Raw genomic sequence first — 26419 nt, 5'->3', positions numbered from 1 at the left:
GATTGTAAAGTGGAAGAAAAAAAAAAATTACATGATTGTCAACAAGTAACAATCTGAAAAATCTGAGGTGCATTCAGTCCATTTTATTCTGTTATCCATAAATAAAACAAAGTTTATTTGTTATCCACATGTTGGCTTACCAGAAACCTGCATGTACAAGAAGTTTTTCCGGTCAGACGGACAAAAATGAAACTTTTCTTTGTGCAAACAGCTTAGTTTTGCAGAAAACTAGGAAGAGCACAAAGTTCACATTGTAAAACCCGGTGGTGGGGGCATCATAGGTTTTCGGTAAGGAAGCTGATTTATAGGAAGATTGTGTGGAGTTACAGTTAAATCACCCAGTTTTACTCATCTCAATTTTGTGAATTTGAGAGAAGTGTTAAGAACTTTTTGACTCTGTATCGGTTTGTATCCATGTTTTCGGGATGAGGGAAGACAGCATAAAAAAAGCCTCAATGAGGTCAGTGGTGGCAGACAGAACAAAAGTTTTTGTTTTCCAACAGAGGAGCTGTCTGGCATTAGCCTGAACGAAAAAATCTTTTTCCTTCAGGCACAATCCCTCCTGATCTTCTGAGCTTTTAGACGGCAGACTCTCCTCCATTTCTCCTTCCCTCTATCCCCCCGTGACTAATTATTTGGCTTCTTCCTACTCCAAGTGTTACTCAGCCACATCCTGTCTCTCAAACACCAGACGAAATCAGTGCAATGTGAGCGTGTCGTACCATGCCATCGTGTATCTGCGTGCTGGTGGGGCTCTCCAAAAGCTGCAGTTGTTTCTCAAAAAGCTGAGCGATCGCTCTGTGAACCAACTCATACTGCTCCTAGAAGGAGAGAGATAAAGGCAAAGTGAGGGAGGAAAAGTAGACGAATAAAATCTGAGGAAAATGAAATGTTGATGATACAACTGAAAGAATCAGTGACTCTGTATAAATTAAAAAACTCATTCATCTTGAATGTTTCTCTTAGAAAGGGACCATAAATCTAAAGCATGTTAGAAAAAGAAAAAAAGTCCCATCTGCACCGTATGAAAATTTACAAGAAACGAATTTCAAAATACTGGCATAACAAGAATATCATTCAAACAGCCTAGAGGAAAAGTTAGACAAGAATCAGGGAAGAAGACCACAGCAGATTTAAACAAATCCAGTCTGCCTTAAAATGAAAGAAATCGATGCAACTGGATCCAACTTGCTTTATACCAATCAATAATGTTATAATAATAAAATCATAATAAAGGCATTTTTCCTAAGTACTGATGATCCGCATAAGGAAAAAAGTGACCAGGATTAGCCAGTTTTGAGCTAATGAACCAGTCGGAAACTAAAACGAAAAACAAAAGAGATGAATCTGCTCTTCGTCTACTTCAGTAAAAAAAAAAAAGAATTAAACAAAAAGGAAAATTTTGTGATGTTTTTCATTCAGCAAATGCATATTAAGCACATTGTACTCCAACTTCACTTCGGTGGCGAAGATAGCAGTGAGAGACGGATGCACAAAATATGCAAGACGCAGGTTTTTTTTATTCAAAGTGTTAGTCCAACCTCAGCAGATAACAGAAAGGCAACTACAGCAAAGTCACGAACCACCAATATTACAGATCATTTAAAATAATAATCTCATGATCATTTTAAATAATCTGTAATATCTTTACTGACCACTTCATCACATGTTGTGACATCAGAAGTGATATCATGCCTCCCTAAGGCTAGAAAAAAAGGAATCTACCGTATTTTGCATGTTGTTAGAAAAGAAGTAAGAACAAACCTTTGTTTGAACAGCAGAATGCCGCTGCGTCCTCATCTCTTGGATTAACCGGAAAACGTTAAAGTCCTCTGGAATTTTCTAGAAAGACACAATAAGGTATAAAATTGAGGACCGATCGGACCGGGCACTGGATTTTAAGATTGATGTGAAGAATACGTAAAGATGGGTGTGTTGCAATAAGGTATCAAAGGTTCGTGTTTGTTGCATACCCCAGCTTTGAGGAGATTCCACGTGTAGTCAATGGCACAAATAGCCCCCGTCCTCCCACAACCTGCACTGCACACACAAACAGATCCCATCAAAGAACGCACTCGCACACGAGAGTTTTAATCCCACAGCTAAGATGAAAACTCTCCAAATGCTAGCTCTATTTTCTATTAGTTGCCAGGCAATATACACTAAAAATGTATGTTTAACAGCAGAGCAACACCTTCTGCAGACAGGAAGGCGACAGAAGCTATAGAGGCTAATCGCTGCTTATGTATAAAATCATAAAACCTGATCTCATGCTGTCAAACAGCTTGCTGTGACTCGAAAGAGCCGGCTGTCTCCACATCAGCCCACACAAAGCATCTTCACAGAAACAGAAACACAGCTTTTGAGTCCTGCTGTGTGACACAGGAACCCGGAAACGTCCCCAGGCTGCTCATTACAGCTTATTACACACACATGGAGGCAAGCCTGTGCGCTTATGAGTAAACACATGTGCAGCAGTGAACTTGGAACGCTCATTCTTTTAATGTAATCTCTTTAATAATTATGGGTTCTTAATAATTGCTGTTATTTTGATCAGTACAATAGTAAGAGCTATAGCGATGTGTGTCATAATAATCACATATTTTGCTATTTTTGCGTGAGCTTACCTGCAGTGAACACAAATAGAAACGTCATCGTTCTCCTGGTATTCCCTCATTTGTCCGATCATATCCAATATGGAGTCAAACGACGATGGGACGTCGTGATCAGGCCAGTTGATATAATGGAACTGAGATATCCGCCGTGTTTCCTGCAAGACCACATTTTGAACATTTCTTTTATTATTCTTTTACTGGAGGTATGCAATAAACTGAAACAAAGCAGAGCAGAATTTGGTTTTCTGTCTTGTTTTACAACAACAACAACAAAAAACTACTAAAAATCTGAATAGTGCAATGGGTTTTCAGGGCCCCTAAGCCAACACTTTGTAAAACCGCATTTTGCTGCAACAGCTGCAAGTCTTTCAGGGTATATCTCTGCCAGCTTTGCACATCTGGAAACTGAAATTGTTGCAGCTTCTTTGCTAAGTAGCTCAGTTAGAGTGGATGGTGGGCATCTGTGAATGTCAATTTTCTCAGCTGGTTTTAGGCTTGAAGTCGGACTGGGATTCTGTTCGCTCGGCTCGAAATTATTGCCCTCTAAGCATTTTGCCATGAAGACCAAAATGTGAACGCATTATTGGGGAACAGAAATTGGATTTTTTTTTTGTTGTTGTATTTAACTGGGCGGTGAAACATATTATTTTGAGCCACCTAGCAATAAACTAAACATCCTAAATTTTTTATAAAACTATGTTTTTGTTTCTTTTTTCCAAGAATAGACAGACAACATAAAAATGTTCTGAATCTTGTGTTTCTCAGTTTAAGTTGTGGGTTTTTTTTGTGGTTCAAGTTACTAAAAATCAACCTCCGCCTGTTTCAAGTCTTTAGCAGGAGTGCTTTCTCATGACTGCCCTGTATGTAGCTCCACCCACCTTCACATTTACTCTGACCACTTCCTGCTTAAAAGATGCACCCGCATCATGCAGTCGCCACTATGCTTCATCATAGAAAGTGTGTGCATGGGTTGATGCAGTGTTAGCTTTCCACAACACACACAACCTCTGAGGCCTTCACAGAACCGCTGAGTGTCTACTGAGATTATGCAACACAGATTGACTATTTACTGCTGTATTTAAGGCAACTGATTACACTGAATTTCATTTAGGGGTGTTAGAGTTAAAGAGGCTCAATAGAAAAGTAAACAACACTTTCCGGCTTTATTTAAAAAACATAAAGCTAATGCTTTTTCCTTTAATTTCATCATTATGAACAACTACAAAACACAAAAAATTGTGATCGTTAGTTCTTTTACTACTTACGTTATTATACTGCACCGTCAAAGTCCTGATAAAGTAGTCTGTTCTTTGCTGCTCTGATTCCTTAAAAAAAAAGATAAAAAACATTTTAATAATCCCTGACCGAAGCCACACATCATAACACAATGTGGGAGATGAATGATTCTCTTTATTTCATCGCAATATCGCACGTTTCTCGACTTACACAGGAGATTCTGAAAGGGCCGAAACTCAAGGGCTCCTCGTCTCGTGATGGAAAATACCGCTCGCATTTTTTCTAAAGCAGAACAGAGAAGCCGTTACCACAAAGGGAGATGCCGCTGCTTCCTGCGCACACAAACCTTTGTAGTCTGAAGTACACAATCGAAGCGACACGCAGAACAAAGGCAGAGAGAATTAAAGCAGAAAAAGACAGAAAACTCTATTTTGACAAGAACGGACTCTCAACTGTTGAAGGATGTTTGGTGAGGGGAAAAACTACAAACAAGACTTGTGATTCATTTATATATCGATCAGTTTTTTTTTTTGTTTGCCTTCATTTTCTCTTACACAAATATTAAATTCAGATTTTATATAGTCGCGCAACTGTTCAGATTCTTGACTTTATTTAATTTTTTTAACAGAACTGAAAAGCAAAGAGAAATCTTTCAACTATCCTCTTGAAATGGTTTTCTTCTTTTCTCTAATTTGAAGTTTTCTTGCTATGACGCTGCCTCCCCTTTAACTAATCATGCATAAAAGCTTCTAAATATGCAGACGCTGTGCTTGAACAGATTAGAAAGTTTTCTCACATCAATCTAAAGAAACACAATCAAATACACAAAGTTGATTTAATCTTTCTCCCACGACCATAAGCTGCTTATTTAAATACCTTCTTATCAGATATGAGCGGAATAGTGTAGCACGAATACACATGAGGAAATGCAAGTAATTTATTTCAACTCAAATGTGGATCAATTGAAATTTATTCAAGGCTTTTTAAAAAGCTTTTTATCTTTTGTATAAAGACATTCCATCACATGCAGGAGAGACAAGAACATCCACAAAGAAACGCTAGAAAATCTGAAAATCTTCAAGGATAAACAACCTTCAACAGTAATGCTAAAGAATGAAACCTTGGAGGGGAAAAAAAATGTTCTTTGAGATTTTGTTGAAGGTTGTGCAGAGACGGCGTGCTGCAGCGTTGATGGAGGCAATAAAAACACAGATATCTGTGCAAACACTTTGCCTGAATTGACACGAGTCACAGCCTTACCCTTCCCATCTCAAATTCTCGGCAAGCCATTACAATAACCTGCAGAGACACAGACAGGAGGAATTAATACAAATCAATACATGCACAAAGCTGAAAACTGCATGTTTGGTAAGAGAGCCTTAATACTATCTTAGCACGCCGTGTTTGTGCAGGTTTTAATACGAGGAAACAGTTTCCAACACATTTCCTGAAGCCTGTAGTCCTGAATTATTTTAACCATACATTTCCCAAACACTGTTTAGGAGGTTGCTACAACTTTACAGAATACATACATGAGGAAATGCACATAGAAATGAGTAAAAATACACAGAAATACAAATACAGATCGTCATTTAGATTTGCAGCTGTTTTATTTTATGAAACAATAAAATAGTTAATATAATATGGTGCCCCTTGTTGGCCCTAATACTGAAATTCAATATTGCTGCTTTGCCTGCTCATTTTTAAAAGCTTTCAAACACGATTTCTTGAATATGTTTTGACCTACATGAACCTTCATGCAGCGTCAACTCTGAGACCATAACCCTTCACACAAAGTAACACATTTGTGGCTTCCTGTTCGTGCTAAACTAAAGCTTTAAGTCGGTTTATAAATGATTTTCGACTTAATTTGATTGTCTCTTGTTCAAAAATGAAGATACTTGGATGGATTAACTCTGAATTTCAAATGGATATGAATAAAAAATAATAAATAAGAAGTGGACACAACTAGACTGGAATATTTCACACTTTTAACAGATTCTTTAGAACAAATTTTGTGATTTATAAAACCTCTCATCCTTTGGTTTCGTCCCAAATATTATTCGTGTCCTATACGTATGATGTATGATTCTGTCGAGGAATTGTTTTTTGTTTTATTTTTAACAGATTCTCTTGAGAAAAATAATATACTTTTAGCTCAGACACATCATTTTTGACTCATAACGATTTTTATATTAAAAAAAAAAACATTTCTAAAAGCAAGAATATAGATTAAATGCCTGTTTTTACTCTGGTTCTTGTTTGTATAACCTTCCCAGCCCCTAAATAACGACTCTCTTCTACGGTGGATCACACTCACAGCGACATTGTACTCCCAGTTCATCCTCCAGAAGTCGATGACCGTGTTTGGGAGCGGACCCTGAGTTGCGATGTAGGTTTTTGGGCCATCAACACCCTGAATAAACATGCAGTGGAAGAATAAATCAAAGAAATCGTGGTCTGGATCCAAACTAGTTGACATAATCTCACTGCAAATCTACATGACAGTTTACCTTAATAAAGTTTGCGTTGATGTAATCTGTGTCCTGATTGGTTGTTTTTAATGTCAGCTTTACTCTAGTGTGGTCAACTGTGGGAAGGAAAACAAAAGTGGTTTAATATATTTATTTATTTTTAATAGTGAGCACAACAGCAATGACAGAATAAGACAGGAGGTGAAAACGGTCAAACGAGGCCACGAGGTTTTATGCTCGGTTTCAGAGGAAAAAAAACAAAAAACCTCATCCTCATTGCTATGTACGGCAGCATCTGTGTGCTCGCGTGCGTGTCTGCATCTGTTATGGATGAACCAGTTCTTCCTTTGCCTTATCAGCTCATTCTCTAAAAGCTTTAATGAATGGATGGGGAGAAAGGAGAGGGTAACAGAGGATAAACATATTAAGGAAAAAGTAGGACAGACGTTGGGTCACATAAGCTTCCCTGAGGTTGTTACGTACAGAAACAAACAAAAACATCTCATGACTTGTAAAGATGACCGTTTATTCAGTACACAGAACAAAAAAACAAGAATAGATTTTCTTGTAAAATCTTCACATCATCCTTGAAATGTTTGCACTCATACTAATCTCTAACCTCCTCCTTTTTTTTTTTTTTCTAGGTGCTAATATTATCTCCGATGAAATGTGGATTTGTCTAGTCAGGCGGTGACCTTTAAAGCTGAGCTGATAGATGCACGAAATTTTAAAGCTGCAGCCCTTGCAGGACACAAGGTTGCAGAGAGATTAGATTGTGAAAGCACTGCGGCCGGATGAAAACTGCGAGCATTATTCTAATGGCCTAATGCCCACATCTTCCACACACACACACACACACATGCATGAATTTATATATATATGAGAAAGGAAGAAAAAAATGTACATTATGAGCTTTGTTGGAGGGTAAACCACGACTTACATGGCAGTATATCTTTGTATCGGTTCTTCTTCACATTTTCTTCCCTCTCTCCTACGTTGGTGGGGTAGATCTTCTCCGTTCGGTACTTGGTTGATAGCCGCCGCAACCGCTAAAATAAACAAGACAAAAGAAAGACAAACATTAGTGGATTATAAGCGCTGACGCTGCTCTTACAGAAGTGATTGCACAATTCTTAAACTAAGGTTCAATCAGCTACAAAAACAGTCACTCAAAGACTATGGTTATATAACCCACAGAAGGCGAGGCTTTTAAGGCTTGGATCGCTGTACCAGCTGCCAAGCACGGTGGTGGCAACATCATACCGAGGGGCTATTATGGTACCACTGGTGCTGGTGCATTGCACAATGTGTCGGATGCCATTTCTGATTGGAAGAGTGTTCTCTCTTCAACCTGTTCAGAGACATTTAACCAAATATTGAGGAGGTTCTATGGATATTTCTGTTTTCTTCAATTTGGCTATAAATCCTATACCTAGAAAACTTGTTAATGTCTTCTAAAATGGTGCCACATTGGTAAATAAGATATATTCGCAGGTTGACCATGTGGGTTTGAGTAGTTAAAAACGCATGCCACATCCATCTGGCAGTGCCAAACAGCTTATTCTGCAGTTGAGTCTTATTTGATGATGTTTCATCGTATTTGGTGATAACAGGCACAAGAAAACAAGACATGCTGGCTAATTAACATTTTACTAATTTAACAACACGAGTAAGAGAGCCGAACACAAACACAACAGAGTAGTTGGAGGATAGAGAGGACACAGAACCTCATCCTCATACCTTACTACATTGAGATTCGCCACCAATGATGACCGATTAAAGTAGCATTCGTGTCGGTAATCTGCGCATGTGAACGTCTCTGCGTGACGGAGTACAACAGACGGAAATGTAAAACAGGAGTAACTTGTCAGTTTATCTGTATCAAAATCAGAGAACACAAGCAGCCTGCCAATATGATTGTCTTAGTCTGGTAAAACCACAGTTAGCCGGAACATAAAGGGATTGTGCTTCATATCTGTTCTTACAGGAATCCTGCTTGCAAACTTGCATATTAATGTGCATTTGTCAGCTCTGACACTGCTATTAATACTGCCACATCAAAGCTTCACAAACACACTCCCTTTTCTCTTCATATGACGGTGCATAAAGTTCAGCACATCCTAATCTAATATACGCTGACACTGATGAAGACGCATTCGGTTAATGGGAAGGGAACAATTACACAGTCTCTCAGCTGACAGGACAAAACTTAGCCCGACATCCGCAAACACACTGGCTGAGAACAGAGGACTTCCAGCGGCAGCGGGGATGACAATGTTTTATCATTCATGTCACACACATTTCAAAGAGCAGAGCGCTATTATTTCTAAACGATCAAGCTCTGAACCCAGGGTTTTCTTCTGCCGTTTATAGACATCAGTCTAGTATTCATGTGCTGTGATTTGAGCTCTGTTGAAATCAAGGTGACCTCCATCAGGCATTGTGCCTGAAAGCATCATTGGCACAAAAACCGTACAACATTATCTACAAATTCAGCAGAGGATGACTGAAAGAAAAAGGTCAGAATTAATTAAAGAGATAGATTAGTTTCACAGAGAGAAAAAAAAATATGTACAGGGTAATAAACATGTTTTTTCTACTGTATATTAAAAATTTTATCAGTTCAAAACACTTGCTTCACTTACTTGAAGCAAGTGTTTTGTTCAATCCATCAATAGTTGTATGTACAGGGGTTGGACAATGAAACTGAAACACCTCTCATTTTAGTGTGGGAGGTTTCATGGCTAAATTGGACCAGCCTGGTGGCCAATCTTTGGGCTGCCATATCATGGCATTCCCTTGGCCCCATACTTGTGCTAGATGGGCGCGTCACTGCCAAGGACTACCGAACCATTCTGGAGGACCATGTGCATCCAATGGTTCAAACATTGTATCCTGAAGGAGGTGCCGTGTATCAGGATGACAATGCACCAATACACACAGCAAGACTGGTGAAAGACTGGTTTGATGAACATGAAAGTGAAGTTGAACAGCTCCCATGGCCTGCACAGTCACCAGATCTAAATATTATTGAACCACTTTGGGGTGTTTTGGAGGAGCGAGTCAGGAAACATTTTCCTCCACCAGCATCACGTCGTGATCTGGCCACTCTCCTGCAAGAAGAATGGCTTAAAATCCCTCTGACCACTGTGCAGGACTTGTACATGTCATTCCCAAGACGAATTGACGCTGTATTGGCCGCAAAAGGAGGCCCTACACCATACTAATAAGTTATTGTGGTCTAAAACCAGGTGTTTCAGTTTCATTGTCCAACCCCTGTATATTTCTCAGAAGTGAGGGAGGGCTCATTAGTCAGCAGATATCTTAAGTGTAGTATTAACTATCTGACTAATAGTGAAACTATCTGATGTCTAGAACAGAGACAGAGGAATAGAGAGAAGTAGTTTTGTAGTATTGAGGTTTTAAATGAAGTAATGCCAAGTTGTTGTAATCTTGTGGGTCGTTGCATATTTTCCTCACAGCTCGTAGACCCCACATTTGTACATCTTGACTAAATTGTACGGCATCATGTGATGTCTCAAAAACTCCCTAATAAAAAGAATGCACCAAATATGATAAAGACTGGGTTAGGATTGTCCCATCATCCACAGGAGCTTGAAGAATGAATGATGCTGCTGAAAAGCAAAATAAAAGTTGACACGATTCTTTTAGTACTTGGCACATAGGGTTTTGTTTCCTGTTGCTTTCTTGGCCATCCTATCACAACAGTACCAACTACATGTTCACAATGATGGTTCCTCAAAGTCTTTGTAAAATTGCTACAATATAAAGGTTTCTGCACCTCCATCATCAGTTTCAGTCTTAATTTGGAGAAGCAACAACCAGTAAATGTCCGCAAAGAGTGCAAAACCCCTTCAAGCATTCCATCCTGCTCAACAGGATATTGTGCTGTTTCTGTTATTGCTAGAGCACATCTACAAGAACCTTGTAATGAATTATCTTAACAAGGAAGAGTGTTTACATGGTGAAGTTGGAACTGGGCTCATAATGAAGCATTACGATGTCGTCACAGAAGTTTTATGTATGCTGAAAAGATTCTAGGAACCTTCTTGAACAACAGGGAGAACATTACATTACTACCATCAGAGACCCTTCATTTTGTGGCTATTTCTGTTTTGTTTTGGTAGAGTCTTTTCCTGTTTAAAGAGGGTCTTCATTCATGTGTTGCCAAACTGTTTTTGCCAACACACGGAGAAGCTAAATTTCAAAACTTTATCAGCTATCTTGGACTTAGTAAATCTATGGTAATTCATGCCTAAAACAGGGTTTCCACAGTGCATTATAAGCCTGGCGGGCCACCAGGCTTTACTTGTGCCCCCACCAGGCTAAGCATTGCTTATTTATTTAAGTCTTTTTAAAATGTTTGTATTTTTAAAACCTTATAGCTGGTGTTCAGGTATTCATCTTCCAATTTTTCAATCACGCAAAATTATCAAGTGATATTTTCAAATTTCCTGGTAACTTTAAACATATTTTAACTCAAAAACACGATGGATGAGTGATTGCCCTAGCACCGGACCACCAGGCTTAGCAAGTTTTCTGGGGGAAATTTGGCTAAAATAACAATTTATTTAGTTAGCGTTTTCAGGATTTGGTACATCATGAGAGCCTCTGGAACATCACTGTAAAACTTTTAAAGAAGGCCGACTTAAAAACCTTGAGGAGTCATGAAAAAAAATCTTGTTGAGCTCCAATAACCCTCATGTAGTTTCATTCTCAGGGGTCCTTTTTTATCCTCTCAGAACTTTCATTTCTTTGTGAAACATTAGGCATATCTGCATCTCGACTGTCTCTCCTCCCCTCCGTCACTTAGTGAGTCTGAGAAAGTTGGCGTGGGCGTTCAGGCTTCTGAAGCCTCCAGTGAAAAATGGCCCCACCTCTGCTTGATGGCCCTGGCTGCAGGCTTTCCTCTTGTTACCGACGCGGACATGTACTGCGAATTTCCCAAATTTCCCCAAATCTCCAAAGACCTACCTCCTGTTCCTGTTTCACTTCTCCAACTTCTGGACTAATTTAGGTTTCTTTTTTTCCCTTTTTTAAAGTGCTTACAATGAGCTGCTGAAAACTCACAACCAGTTAATACCAGAAGCACAGAAGTGCCCTAAAAACATGATGATCTTTGTAGACCACAACAAAGAGACAATCAGCGACTGAGGGAGGGGAAGCAAAGGAGAAAAGGGAGTTTGAGGTACGCAGAGTGAACGTGGGCGGTAGCACAGCTGTGCGTGTGTGTTCATTTATGTCAGAGTGTGGGGTAATAGCATTACAGCTCCTCTGGCCTCATGTGAATTACATTTGCAACAGAGGTCTGCTTCTGTGCTGGGCCACAGCCCGACAACATGCACAAACAGAAATACACAAACAGCAGAAAGAGGAAAAAAAAACAAAAAAAACCCTCAAGCAGTAATGATGATAAGCAGCTTCCCTTTGTAGTAACATTTCACTCCATTTCCAGCAAAGTGGAGAAAATAACACAATTTTCTCATTACAAAAGTAAACCGGGGCGCATTCAGGCACTTAAATAACGGCTCATTTTGGCTGAAGACCACAAAACGTCATCTGTGAACACAAACGAAGTCATCTGTGTTTTACGGGTGATTTTTGAGATTATAGAACTTGGTTTCTTAACCGTAATTAAAATGACCACTTTGTACTAGGAGTGAAACATTTTTAGTCTAGAAGTTCTCACTGAGAAAAGAAAAAGTCAAAGTTACTCAAACCTAGGTTTAAATCAGTAAGATGTCAAAAAGTATGGCCTCTCTTTTATATCTTCATAAACTCTATAAAGAAGCAACATTTCCTCATAATCCAGCTAATATCTGGGTAAGAAAGAAAACATGCTGTAATTCTTCTCCAGTCGTTGAGGGTAAAAAATACCAAGCAAGAATTTTCATCCCAGCCATTTGTGCAATACAATAAATACGAGTAAGCTGTATTTTATCAGCCTAGACAGGGGAGAAATATTTTCCAAGGATTTTATATATTTTTTCATGTTCACATGCTTTATACTGCAACGATATGTGAACAAACCACAAAAATATGGCAATTTATTTCTAATTAGCGAGGTACATGTACAACATTGAGCCACCATTGTCCTGAACCCTCTCTCTAATTACTTCTACTTCCTTTCCTACATCAAACACTGACATGTGCAAGCACAAGGACAGACTTGTATAAAAGGGGAGCAGGTTTATTATGTACCAACTAAGAAGGTAGAAATGATATTATGAAATAAAAACATTAGGAAAAGTACCACAGATACAGAGGAAAAACAAACTGAAAAGTTGAGGAGAGAGTTTAGTCTAGGCTTTCTCTGAAACTCATGCTAACTAAGCTAAATGACCCTTTCCGTTACAGCTATTACTTAATTCCCACACTCTCAATACACACTACCAGCATCTTAAGGTGTGTGTAAAGATAGAAGACAAATAAGTAAATATTGCTGATATCAAGACTTTATTTTTTGAACTTTTCACTGTGCATTAGTCTCCACCAAAGGGCAAAAACCAACAGGGTAGAGGAGGCAATATACTGATTTCCCACTCTAAATTGGCATTTTTAAACAAAAGCACCCCGTACCATGATGCTGCCACCACCGCGTTTCACTGTAGTGTGAATAAAATACGAGTTTTCATTCTGTTCTCATCTGAACCCTGTTATATGGATCATTTGGTTTCATTTGACTAGTTAATAGTGTCAAATTAAAGCGCACTGAACAAACATGAACGTCACTCTTCTAATTTAGATTATCAAAGCAGATAATCCAATATAGAGTTTGGACAGCAATAACAACAATAACAAGAAAGTTTAACTATTGTCACCTCTGGAGATGGACTGTGCCCCTGTTTCTACACATTTCCCCCTCTTGTTTTTGTTTTCTACTTCCTGCCAGTCAGAGAAGTCACCAGCATGACTGACTCGGTCAGTTTCCTGTGAACTCACAGGGAGGAGCCCACACAGGGGCCCAACAACAACTTCAGAGACCCCCTTCCGGGTGTTTGTGACTCATGCATGTTAGCAGAAATATTTTAGACAATGACTTGGATGACATGACTTAAGGATGCCAGAACAGTTGCTAGAGTTAAAGGAGGGAAAGACGTCAAATGTGACAACGTTATAGAAGCTGAAAGAGATGATATTGAATCTAACCTAGATTCTACTCTTCTCTGAATAAGCCATCATCTCTGTACTTCCCTGGCACAATAAATAATTCACACACACACACGCACACACACATATACGTACGTACACACACAGAAATACGTTCTGTTTCTTGAACCCAGCACTGATCGGCTGAAAACGTGCTCTTCCTGCAGAGGCGGTGGGGAAAAGGTTTTCGACTGTGGCCAGGAAGTGGGCTCGTTGAGCGCGGGTGGTAGAAAGCCTTTACCGACGGTCACCTTCCATGCACACAGACACACAAAAGCTAAAATAGGTCAGCCCTTACAATGCTCTCAGAAAAATCTATCTGCCACGCCGCAAAAGCATGCGGGGAAAAAGATGCCCTGCAACAGCGCAGAGACTAAAAGGCTTTGCCTCCTGCTCTTTCCAGAATCAGTCAGTGGTGGTCGCTCTCTCTCTTTTTTTATTCACCTGGGCAACAAGAATGTCAATGATTTGCCAAAAAGCTGCAAAGTGCATCCTGAAGAGTGTGAATGCTTAGCATGTTTCGTGTTTCAAACTGATTGTAGAACAAACAGCAGAATACTGCGTCAAAAAGGTTTGACAGAAAGAGACAGACATTTGCTGGGTTTTTAACAGTGAGGTGAAGGTGTGTCCTGGTGATCTGCAGGGCCAGAGGCTAAAGCCATCTGTTCCAAGCTAAACAACAATACGCACCATGAATCCATGTTAAAAACATTAATATAAGTCCATAAGTGGAATAAGCGATAATCAAACCTGTATCTTCATTTTTGAAGTTATATATTATATTGTATATAAATATTTTACCCAGAGTTTAAAAGACAAGAACAATCAGGCAGTAAGGATAGGTAAGGCACGTTAGCCGATTTACAGAGTAAAGATTTCTAAGCCACAAGAAAGTTTCGCCAGACTCTTCCTACAGCGAGATCCCAGAGAAAGAGTGTTCTCAGTTTGTATGAAATGTAACTCAAAACAGCCTTCGCTGTGCACTGCTGGTCAGCTAGGCGTCCCTTCTTCTCTGTCCCTCTGCCACTGGACATTTTTCCAGTTGACAAACATCGACAGTCATGTTATGGAGACCATTGAAGCGCCTTTAATTGCTTTTATTAACGTGGTTTTGACAGCACAGTTGGCAAACTACACGTAGCCTATTTAACAAGCCAACCTCTCAACTAAAGGCTAGTTCTCGTAAGTGTTTTTAAGGAGGTCCGGGGTTAAGACGCTTTGCTTTACATTACAGAAGAAGTCTGACTAAAGTAACCTCACTCTTGGGCAATGTCTGTCACCCTCATGCAAGAAGCTTTTGCAGAACTGGAGAGCTCCCTCAGTGACAGACTGCTGCGTCCTCGGTGCACAAAGACCGAAGAGGAAACAGTTGACCATCTCCAGCCCTGAGGAGCCTCTGTCTTATCAGTTTTAGACGTTTTCCTGCTTTAACATACCCAGATCAAATGAATGGCATTCTGGCAGGTTTCTGTAGAATACTGAGGAGGGGAACTCGGCAGCCGACTGATCTGTGTTGGAGCAGGGACACATCTACAGCAGACAGGACACCTGCTGAGGACTGGCTTTGGACCCGCCTGGACTGGTGCAGGTAGTCCTTCAAACGCCACTCATGAATCAAACTCATCAAGTCTTTTGGCTTGTAAGGAAACAAATCCAAAAATATGAACCCTCCACCCTGATAACCAGCAGGAGTCAGTGCTCCAGCCTTTGCTAGCTGATGATCTCTCCAAAGATAACATCAAACAGATTGGATCAGTTACCAAACGGGTAAACACACGCTCACCAGCACACGCTTCATCATGGAGCTGTCATTTCCATTTAATGACAACTGGCCAATATAGGTCAGTGGAGCACAGGCAGCATTCACACATGTGATGGCTATAACAGCTCGTCATTCAGTGACACAAAGCAGAATGTGATTTCCTTTTATCAGCCACCAGGCTTCCCTTCCTTTCCGTCTCCCCTTTCGTTTTCTCTTCTCAGCCATCTGCCACAATCACTGCACACAAACGTAGTTATGCAACAGAGTGCCATGTGGCTTTTCTGGCTAAAAACAGGATCTCGGACCGCTTTGTTTAACAAATTTAGCGAGCAACCGCGCAAGGCGACAATCGCAAACCCCAAAGTCTGCAACTGTGACAATTGATGCAAACTGTGGTCAGATTAAACTGAACTGACTTTGGCTGCGGGAAGCACCTACACTGAACTGAGAGCAGTCGGCTCAGCCAGCCATTTCGGCCAGGGTGCTCACTTCCTCAGAGATCTGTCAAACGTGCATGTACCGTCTGTGTCCGGCTGTAAACCCAGACAGCCACAGAAAAACTACTCACTGGGCTTCCTGACTAAACGGTCAGAGGTGTGGAAGGGAAAGAGGCAGAAGAAGTCAGATGAGCCTTTAACAGAACAGAACAAGGAGTAAAGAAAAAAATAGTTATCTTGTGATTCTTTTCTTTCTGAGCTATGCATCTTTAATCCATGAGGATGATCTTCAGTTTTGCTTTGCAAATTAACGTTAAAATCTCTGTGAAAAAATATGAATTTTGTTCAATTTCGCAACAAAAAGTCTAGACGCCGCTGCATTTGTTTCTAGTGCTTTCATTCTTGAAGGTGAATCAGTTCCAACATTATGTATAGATTCTCACAATGAAAAATGGATAAAATTACTTTTTGGGGTTAAGGCACATATTTGTTGGATAAACAAAATCCCATGTTAAGAAATGATCATTTTCAACAAACTCACCACTCATTCACAAGCTCCCTACAGATGTATGGGAGGAGAAACAGGCCCACATCATCGTGGATTAAACAAAATTGTGCGCCAGATTCTTTATTTTGCATATTCTTTTTCTACTTCACGCCAAACCCACGTGGAGTTAGTAGAGAAAAAGTTGAGTCTCATCTGCTCGAACGAGACTGTTAAAGTCCTGGTAAGGTTTAGCAAACTCCACACATTTATCTTTGCAATAGGACAGGACCTGTTCTTTTGGCCGCCTCCCAAAGAACAGGTTTCATGGTTGCCACAGAAACATTTTGAACCCTGGATTACTAATTAAAATGTCCTAGAAACTGATCTACAAAAAAGTGACAAATTAGAAAATGCTTGAGTTACATTTCTTCAAACTGACTGTTAGTTAAAACAATATATGTGCTAGTTGTTGTTTTATTATCAAGATTTTTTTAACATGGGATTTATTTATTTCGCTGAATAAAAGAAGGTGATATAAAAAATGTGCTTTTTTCTTAACATGAGTGGCCACAACAAATGACCAGCTTTAATGATTTAAATTAAAATGGAGTCTTCGTTGTATGTCGGCAAAAAGGGTTAAGTGGCATTAGTGAGGATATAATTTCCCTCTCTGGATCCAGCCCTGCAGCAGGAAGCAGATGTGGACAAACCTCACATAATCCCAGTCATCTGGGACCGAGGGTCATTGTGTGTGCAGTGCGTCCACGTTTGTAGTTTTTGCTTCCCAGCTGAAAGTTATTTGATTATAAATACTGCAAAGATTAATTTCTCAAATCAGATTATAAATGTGACCCCCACTGTGTGATTTTTTTATTTTTTATTTAAAGGCAGCCCATCTTGAATTTAAAGTTTGCTTCACATACAGCCAACACGACTCGTCTATTGAACCATTTCCTTTCACATAAATCACATATTACCAGAAGACGGCATCAGTGGAAATTTCCTGTGTGTGAGCGTGTGTGGCCTCCTTATCTCGATCAATGAAGTTCTTCTGCCATGTCGGCGGGTCAGCTCGCTTTCATCCACTAAAGCCTCTCTCACTCACACACAAATACATGCACACACCAGAACTGCAGAGCGGAAATACTGGGTTACGGTTTTTCTCGGAAGCAGCCGTCTCCGAGGCTGCGTTTTGAGTTAAGCCGTGGGAAGGGTTTGGGTGAGAACCAGGGAGACTTGTGACACCAGAAGAAATTGGGAAGTCGTGTTTCATGGTGTAGTAACACGAGGAGGGCAGACAGTAGTCGCCACACACAAACGCACTGAGGACCAGCAGCCGAGCCCTGCGGTGCGCCCCTTTGCACCCACGCACAAAAACAAGCTCATAAAAGCTCAGACGAACAAACACAGCTGGATTCTCATTTTCTGAGGGAATACAACCATCCAGGCACTTTTTACCAGCCTTCCACTGCACATACATTAAAATATGTATGTACAGCCAAAGTACAGCTGCAAATATGCTTTGGGAACTGATAAATGTTTTTCATTTTCTGGGCTAGTTTACATAGGATGAATAAAGTCCTGAAACGCTTAGCAATAATTTCCAGCTACAAATATCATATTGTTCAAATTTTATGTGATAGACCAGCACAAAAATTAAGTGAAGGAAAACTGAATTTTTATTACAAATTAAAGTCACAAAAATGTGGTTTGCATTTGGATGTACACCCCTTTACTCTGATACCACTTAATAAAATGAAGGTAAAAGATACGGACTTCAAGTTTTATCACGATATTTTGCAGAAAAGTGATAACGATAAAAGTGAGTTCCATAAATGGAATTTATGGTGACAAAGAGAAATTTATTGCGATAAAGGACAAAAACAAGAAATGCTCAAGGTTTGGTGGTAATGATCCACATCTAAGTATACATCAATGACCTGTTACAGAAGACCTGCAGGTCCACTCAAGTACCAGAAATAAATATGATATAATTTCATTCCTACTTTATCCATCCATCCATCGTTTCGGGCGAGAGGCGGGTTCACCCTGGACAGGTCGCCAGTCCATCGCAGGGCAACAGAGAGACATACAGGACACACAACCATGCACACACTCACACCTAGGGAGAATTTAGAGAGACCAATTAACCTAACAGTCATGTTTTTGAACTGTGGGAGGAAGCCAGAGAACCTGGAGAGAAACCATGCATGCACAGGGAGAACATGCAAACTCCATGCAGAAAGACCCCGGCCGGGAATCGAACCCAGGACCAACGGCGCCACTGTGCAGCCCACTGTGCAGCTGTACTTTATGTGTATATAATATATAAAATGCCCATTAAACACACTGAAGATTGTGTTTGCGAAGTGATAAAAAAGCTGGGAATTTTAGGAGGTATGAAAAATGTTTTCAACTATAATTATTTTATAGATATTCTTCTTATTTTTTCTTTAATTATTGTCTAAAACAATCAAATCTTTAAAAAGCTTCATCAAGTGTCTGGCTTGTGTTTCGCGAAGCTCCGAGGCTCAATTGCGGCATGCCTCACTGATGAGTCTGAAATAAGACTCATCATGCCAAACATCCTCCAGGTGGTAAATGACTTCACCAAGAGTAAATCCGAACCAGTTCGACTTCTTCATTTTGGTCACAAAATCCCGGATTAAAAATGCACCATATTTTCTTATCTATTCTCTGTCTCACAGCTGCATAAAAAAAAAAAAAAAAATTGTCGCCTTCTATGCACTTAAAACATAAACTCGCATGACAAAGTTCATGCAAAATTAATAGACATGCAAAACCAAAAGAGAATATTATTAGAAACTGTTACCACATACGCACATAAGCTCATGTTCGACACTTTCACGTTTCCCCTTTTCTGCATCCCATCTCAGTTTCTTCTGTCTGCCAGACAGGACACTTCACATAAGTGTGTGTGTGTTTGCACTTTTTCGCTTTCTTTGATGTGCTGATTTGGAGTCATCAGCATGCAGAGGCGTGGCAGGAACACACACTACTACACACACACATAGGGGCTGAACTCCTAAACCCTGTCTAGACTGCATTATCGAGCTCCACTGTAGCTACATGTGCGCTTTATGTTGGCACATTTAACAGTTGGCAAGATAATATCAAAGCTGCTGCAGTGACACAACATAAAGGTAACAGCTCACACAGATCTGTGCTTCTTTTAGTTTCCGGCTGTACAATCTGCTTCCTGTCTTTGCTTCAAGCTCCCTTGACTTCTTCTTGAGTGAAAATATTTGTGGCTTCACCTGCTGACTAAAACACCTACGCAGACACTTAAAGTCTTACTTAAATTTTAGAACATGTTTATAAAATGAAAGGCCGAGCCCAAGTGATGCACGAGGTACACCTGAGAGTAAATTTGTGTAAAAAAAAAAAAACCAAGAGAAAAGAAGCAGAAACCCTCAGCCCTCACTTGTCCCAGCGCACTCAGATGAAATAATTTTTTTTTTTTTTTATCAATGTTGCAGTTCTCTTATACTGCAGATAAGCCCAAGATTACATGAATAGCACACACCTAATATTTAAAAACGGTCCAAATTCAACTCAGATCAGTCGAATCACAGCCACATTCAGGTTCAACTGTGTGCAATCCGATCTGATTGTAATTACAGAATGATTAAAGCCAGTGGTAAAAAAAAAAAAAAAACTACGAAGGAAGCTCTCCTAATTTGTATTAAATTACCACCATTACTCTGAGCTTTAACACAAGGTGGCGCTGATGTGCCTTTAACTGTTTGTCAGCAGCTGTTAATGCAACAGAAGAAAAACAGCAGCAACGGTTTAGCTATGGACTGCTATCAATCCAGATGTTTAACAGATTCCTTGCATATTCAAGAACAAGCACCAGATATAGAAATATAATTATAATCACAATATAGGTGAGCATAATGTCACTATCAGAAAAGACGGACTAGACACAATATTTTTCAGGGCATACATTCCTCAAACTCTAAATATAAACAGCATATCTGGTCAGCTGGATGGATGACTACTCCATTTCTACACCAGCGTGTATTTTTGTGGCAAAGCTCATGGAAGATGGTGGGAAAAGAAAGAAAAGCCTCCAGAAAATTTGATTTAAACATAGTCCATATCACTATTACAATTCTCAGCATTCCGAAATAAAATATTTTCCTGAAATTGTGCAGTTCTACTCTGGGCAGTATGTTTATAAAATACAACGCAACAAACTCGCAATAATATACTTAAAAATGTGCAGATGAGGTGGTTTTTGGATTAAGTGCTGGAATATTATGAATTGTAACAGTAAAATATTCTGTAAAAATGCTAAGGTTTCATTCTGTCATGATATGTATACAAAAATGTGAAACAAAAATCTGACATGATTTTAGTTTTTGTCTGTTTTATTCCTACGTACCACTTACTATAGTCACATCAATGTTATCAATTACTTTTAGCTAAATTACATATTTAATTATTAGATATTTTACTTGTATATCACTTAAAGTATTTTCAATACAGATTTTTTTTTTTAGATGTTGTTTTAAAATAATATTATCTACTGACACATTCAAGGCATTTTAAAACAATAACATTTGCTAAACTTTTCGCACGCCTCACTAAGAGATTAAATGAATTGTAACTTTATCTCCTACAGTGAAGCATGGTGGCCTCTCTCTTTCAGGGCATTTATCACCGCACACATTTCCCAGCTCCGTCTCAGCAGCTTGGAGGTGTTTATTAAACTACCATCAAATTCAACTGTGCTAAAAGCAAACGTAATATGGTTTGCAACCCAGGCCAAAACTCAAAAAGGAGAAACTGTATGGGTTTTTTTTTTTTTTCCCCTCCTCCATGCAGAAAAACTGAAAAGGTTAAAAGTTTGCTGCATAACTTTTTTTTTTAAGCACTTTGAAGGAGGACACCCAGCTTAAAGATGAAAGGTAACCAAGACAAAATGACTGGCGGTTGAGTTTGCGGTAACCGGGCTCCCCTGCGAGTGAGCGGCAAGTTGGACAAGCTTTGCTAAAGTCATGTGATATTCAGGACTCTCTTATGCTCAAATGCAGTTTGCCTCAGGATATCGTCTCCAGCTCCAGAACAACCGATAAATTGTGGTAAGACTGCGAATTATGCTAAAGTTGAAGATTTGCAGTTTTCAAGAGACTTCAGATTTTGCATACGTCCATATTTTCTTGTTTCCTACTTGACTCCTTCCTTCCCCAGTTTTTGACACTTTCTGTCTTCCTTCTTCATCCTCTTCCTTTCAACAGTCCTTTATTCCTTCAGTCCATCCATGTTTCCTTCTTCCCTCCCTTTGTCTCGCCCTCTTTTTTTCCTTCCTTGTTTCTACTTTTAATTTTTTCCCTCCATTCCTTTTCTCACTTCTTCCGTCTTTCATTAGTCATTAACTTATTTATTTTATTCCTTCCTTCTTTCAGTGCTAGCTTCTTTTAATATTCCCCCTTTCCTTGCATTCTTCTCTTACTTTCCATTTTCTAACTTCCTTCTTTCTTTCCTCATTCCTTGTCTCTTCCTTTCTTCTTTGTTGGATCCATCTTGTGTTTTTTGAAAGTTTGATACTAAAAGCATTTGGTTGGTTTTACTTAAGTCTGAAACAATGCATGGCATTTGGACATAGAAAGGATGCACACAAACTGTGATGGCCTTTTCTCATTTCCACTGCTGAAATATGTCATTTAATAAAATACATTTTAGTAAAACTTTACTAAAGATATTTTAATCTAATCTTGAATCCTTTTCCAACATTTTGTCAGTGTTTGGTTAATTCATCTAAAAAAAGAACAAGAAAAGAAAAAAAGTGTCTCTTTCATCAACCAATTTGAAAAGTCATGGGTTGACTAAGCAAGCTGATAAGCACCTTATGCAACAAGTAAGATTGCTATTGTTTGGTTTTGGGGAACTAGAACTCCACAGATGGTCCATTTTTGCAGAACCTGTGTCATGAGACCGACTCCAGGGTGCAGCAGTACGTGTTTTGTTTCTTGCACAATCAGTATTTTCAAGATAACCTGAAGCAGAGTAGAAAGGTAGAACGTCTTCTATACCCAACACACCTCAATGTGGATAAAATAACTGCATCACGTATATTTTGCTCAATCTATGTAGAAATCAGTGGAGCCACTAGTTCCAGAAACAAAGTTTTATTTAAAAAGATGCTTCTGGCTAAATCCGCTGTCCTGAGAAGATCAAGCTTGTTCGTAGTTTCGTAATGACCAGTAGCAAAACATCTTATCCTAAATATTTCTGAGTTAATGCAGTACTTTGAGACATTTGGAATGAATACAATCAAAGTGCAGTCATCCTTTGAAATGGCCCAGTCAAAGTCTAGACCCAATTCTAACTCAGAATCTTCCCAGACCAACCACACTGGCTGAGTTTAAGTTTTAAACAAAATTGGGTGAATTTTAGTCTGTACGTGGGCAAATCTAGTGGAAGCATGATTCTGAATGCCAGACTTACTAGATTTGTTTCGATTTAAAAAAAATTTTTTTTATTGTCTTTTAACTTCAATTCACGATTATGAACATCTCTAGCAAAAAAATACCCCAAATTTTGGTATTTGGGGGCATTTTGGTAATATTGGTATTTATAGAGAAACATAATCCTGACATTAAAAATGAACATCACATATTTTCCAAGGGATCGGGTCCCACAACAACAGAACTGAGCTGCACAAACTTGGATTTGTAGCCAAATGAGAAAGAAATATGCATCCATGCTGCTCTATCAAATTGTTGAAAAAGCCCAGCGAACAAAGAGTATAATCTCTGACTCCTTACCCCTCTGGAGCCTGTAATTATGCCTATAAAACACATTCTATATATAAACAACAATAGACAGTTAAAGTGGGAGTTACATCAGGTTGTTCTGGTGACTCAGAGCGCAGAAGGAGCACAACCCATGCGTTTATGGCGGTAAGGCTTTAAAACACGTCCTTCACAGCAGGCTGGAGCTCGGTAAAACGGACTGTGACGTGAAGGCCGTGGCCGGTCAACCTTCGCATCGCTCTAATCGGTATGCTGGCACACAGCTCACCTGCATTCAGCCAGGACAGGTTTTCTCGGTTCCTGGCTGCGTGAGCTAAGTCACTTTAAATAAATAAAGAAACATTTTTTTAAAGGAACAAGATTTGCCTGAAGCTCTGTTTAAGTTGCGAAACTTCACTTACGGTAATCTTGTTACTGTAACGACAATATAACAGGAGTCGATGCAAAAGCAAGCGAGAAAGCTTTCCTCAGGAGAAGCACAGTAACCTAATAGAAAACAGAAAATAAGAAGCAAAAGGAAGGTTTGTACGGAAACACAACTTCACAAACAACCTTTTCCTTTAGAGAGATGTGAGAGCTGTTTGAAAGCAGATAGCCTAACAAGGCGTGGATACGTGTTAAATATGTAAATGTTTGGTATATTGGTGGTAAATTGAGACGCAATCATTTAGCTGGAATACACAGAGAGACTACCCAGCTCCTAACGCCAGTTTGTCTTCTTCAAAGACAAACTGTTATCATTCCCATTGTTTTGTTGGACTCTTAATGTGCCGATAATGTTTCACTCTGCAAGCCATGTACAAAATGTTATGAAATAGGCCAAGAAAGAATGTTGCAAGCTCCAGCAAGCAGCGTGTGCACGAAGTGGGGAAGTAAGGAGTGTTTGTTTGCAAGTGTAGACAAATACAAGAAAAGTTTAAATGCTGAGGCTGATTAGCCCAGACGACACTCCATGATTTAGGGGGGGGAAAAAATGGATTGCTATAAGAAAAAAAGTACCTACTGAATCCATTTGTATTTCTAATCCCTCGCTACACTTAGTCCGAATGCAAACGCGCCAATTAAAAGTCTTCTACCACCCATTTAAAACAAAATTCTTAAGGCCTCAGAAGTTATTTTAGAAGTGCCATTCATGCTATTTCAGCTACTTCACAAGCCCAGGGAGAAGGAGAGGCCTCATTTAGAGTTCAGAGTTGCAACATCCAGAGATGGAACAGACACAAACTTATTGCCGCCAGTCTGTGGTCATCAGACAAACAGAACAAGATGTTGAAATCACCAATAAACTACTGTTTCCAATATCAGAAGGATCTTCCATGCATACTTAATAGCTTAATAATTAATTTGTCATTTGTCCATTTATTGAGTGGAAATACAGTAACTGTTTGGATTGATTTCACTTCCCGTATCAATTGCAACTGCGATTTGGCTGACATGAGGATCCTGCAGAAGATAGTGAGGGGAGCAGAAAGAGTGATTCGAGTATCTTGGTTGTCTGTCAAGGCTCTACCGTCAGACTCCTCACACCCTCGACATGCACTTGCAGAACTGCTGTCATCAGTAAACCCACCGGGCTGATACGCCGAGTTTTGCCTCAGGTCGCTGAAATGCTGAACTGAAGTTGGCCAGGACTCGTTTTCTTTCAGCTCGGATCTCCCAATTCAGATCAATGTTTGTCTAGATGACTAGAAAACGCAAAACACATGCATTGAAGGGTCCTTAAACTGGAGCCGTGGTTTTGAATCAAACGACGACGACACAGGAAGAAGTTCATCCTCATCAGAATCAATCTATCAATCTTTTTTATTTCATTACATTCTACAATTGCCAAAAACAGTCTCATTTTGACTAATGGTATTAGACTATAAATGGGTTTGATTTCATATTGATTTCATATGCCCAATTCTTGTTAGACCGACTATTTATAGAAATGCACTCACCAGGCTTTTCTTGTTATATATCGATTGTCTTTGACCTCTGACCTGCTGTTAGACGCCGTTTTATCTTACAACTATAACAGAAGACAAATGTGCCACAGGTTCTTTAATATGTGTAAATGTAACAGAAAATTAACTAACTTCAATATCTCTATTTACGTAAATAATATGTTAGGCTCCCCCCCCCAAAAAAAACAGTGAAAGCTGCTTGATGCATTCGCAGACCAAATTATGGTGGGAGCTTTAAGTTTTGATTCAGAGAAATGATTGCACTAATCAATTTGCCTAAGATTGGAATCAGATGACTTTATTTTGATTAAATGTATATTTTTTCCATGCATTTTCATCTATTAAACTGCTGAAGATCTCAAAGAAATTCTCTCATTTTTTTTGGTATGGTATTAGTCACACAATAAATGTAAGACTTGGTGGAGAAATCTTAATCTATTGTACATTTTTTACCTTTCTATACCAATCCAGTCACTAAGAAATTTAAAGGTACATAAATTTGCACCCAATATTCATTTTAAGTGATTACAAAAGAAGCATTGCACTGTAACCCAACAATCATGACAGTAAAAGCCACAACAACACAGCACTTTAACCTTAACTTAGCTGCTCCAGTAACACCTAAACATTAACAGAAAAATAATGGCCTGCTTGTGTGTTTTTTTTTTTTTGGTTTCTTTTTTTACATTTCTGAAAGCAGAACTCGGTGGTTGTTGCTGAGGTTTGGGAGACAATGCAAGGCCGCCATATAAAGACTGGAAATGGGAGGAAAAGGAAGAGGGCAGTGTGGCCGCCCCTGCCTCACCTCCTGGGGGATACAGGGCAACCAAGAGACGGGAAGGGGAGGTGGTGGGATATGGAGGAGGTTCTGTGTGAAATAAATGCAAGATAAAGATCCAGGTTTGTGCTCCTGGTAATTCTGACCCACCATAAAGTCGCTGCCGAAGTTGTCCTCTGCCCTGTCCTGGTCCAGTTCGCTCATGGCCTTCACCCTCTGGATAAAGTTTCTCAGGATGCCGGCTTGGTCCATCCTTCAGTCCTCTTGTAAGGCCGCCTTTTCCCTTAAAAAGATTCCCCAAACTAACAAGGTGGGAATAATACAAAAGAGGATACAGGGGGTGGGGGGTAAAAATGGGTAATAAATAAAAATAAATAGGCTTCACGGGTCCTCCCAGAGAGTCATCGTCGGTTCGCCACACAACACATTTTTTTATTATCGCCCCATGTTGTTCCTGCCTTCCCGTCTTTCTTCTGGACTATTTCCACAACGACAGCACTTAGTCCCGAAGAAAAGCGCCAACCGGCTCCGCAGCCCCGCAAACAAGTTCCTAAACGTGGCGTGGTGTCGACCGTGATGGCCTGGCGGTACGAGAAACGAAAAATACAGCAAAACGGGACCCAAAAATGAGAACCACACCGGTCCGGTTAGTATTTCCACCCCTCCCTGTCTACCTCGATTGCCACATTCACACACCGCCGCTGCTGCTGCTGCCGCTGCTGCTATTCC

At 39.6% G+C, this 26419-nt stretch overlaps 1 protein-coding gene across 3 annotated transcripts in view; it reads right to left on the bottom strand.

The window, feature by feature from the left end:
- Positions 1-26419, bottom strand: part of ptpn12 (protein tyrosine phosphatase, non-receptor type 12) — a 45803-nt gene extending 19384 nt beyond the window's left edge. For all 3 annotated transcript variants that reach the window (XM_023350056.1, XM_014476034.2, XM_023350057.1), the window contains exons 1-11: positions 25841-26419; positions 7266-7374; positions 6365-6441; positions 6172-6267; positions 5112-5150; positions 4062-4133; positions 3881-3940; positions 2628-2770; positions 1974-2040; positions 1765-1842; positions 723-821 (exon numbers count right to left, since the gene is read on the bottom strand). In XM_023350056.1, the coding sequence (XP_023205824.1) occupies positions 723-821; positions 1765-1842; positions 1974-2040; positions 2628-2770; positions 3881-3940; positions 4062-4133; positions 5112-5150; positions 6172-6267; positions 6365-6441; positions 7266-7374; positions 25841-25942 (942 nt within the window). In that variant the 5' untranslated portion in view covers positions 25943-26419. The remainder of the gene's footprint in view (positions 1-722; positions 822-1764; positions 1843-1973; positions 2041-2627; positions 2771-3880; positions 3941-4061; positions 4134-5111; positions 5151-6171; positions 6268-6364; positions 6442-7265; positions 7375-25840) is intronic.

The sequence above is a fragment of the Xiphophorus maculatus genome, chromosome 17 (assembly GCF_002775205.1).
Source record: "Xiphophorus maculatus strain JP 163 A chromosome 17, X_maculatus-5.0-male, whole genome shotgun sequence".
In the NCBI taxonomy this organism is placed as follows: domain Eukaryota; kingdom Metazoa; phylum Chordata; class Actinopteri; order Cyprinodontiformes; family Poeciliidae; genus Xiphophorus; species Xiphophorus maculatus.
Note: the sequence above shows the minus strand (reverse complement) of the source record. Positions and strands in the feature narration are given on the sequence as shown.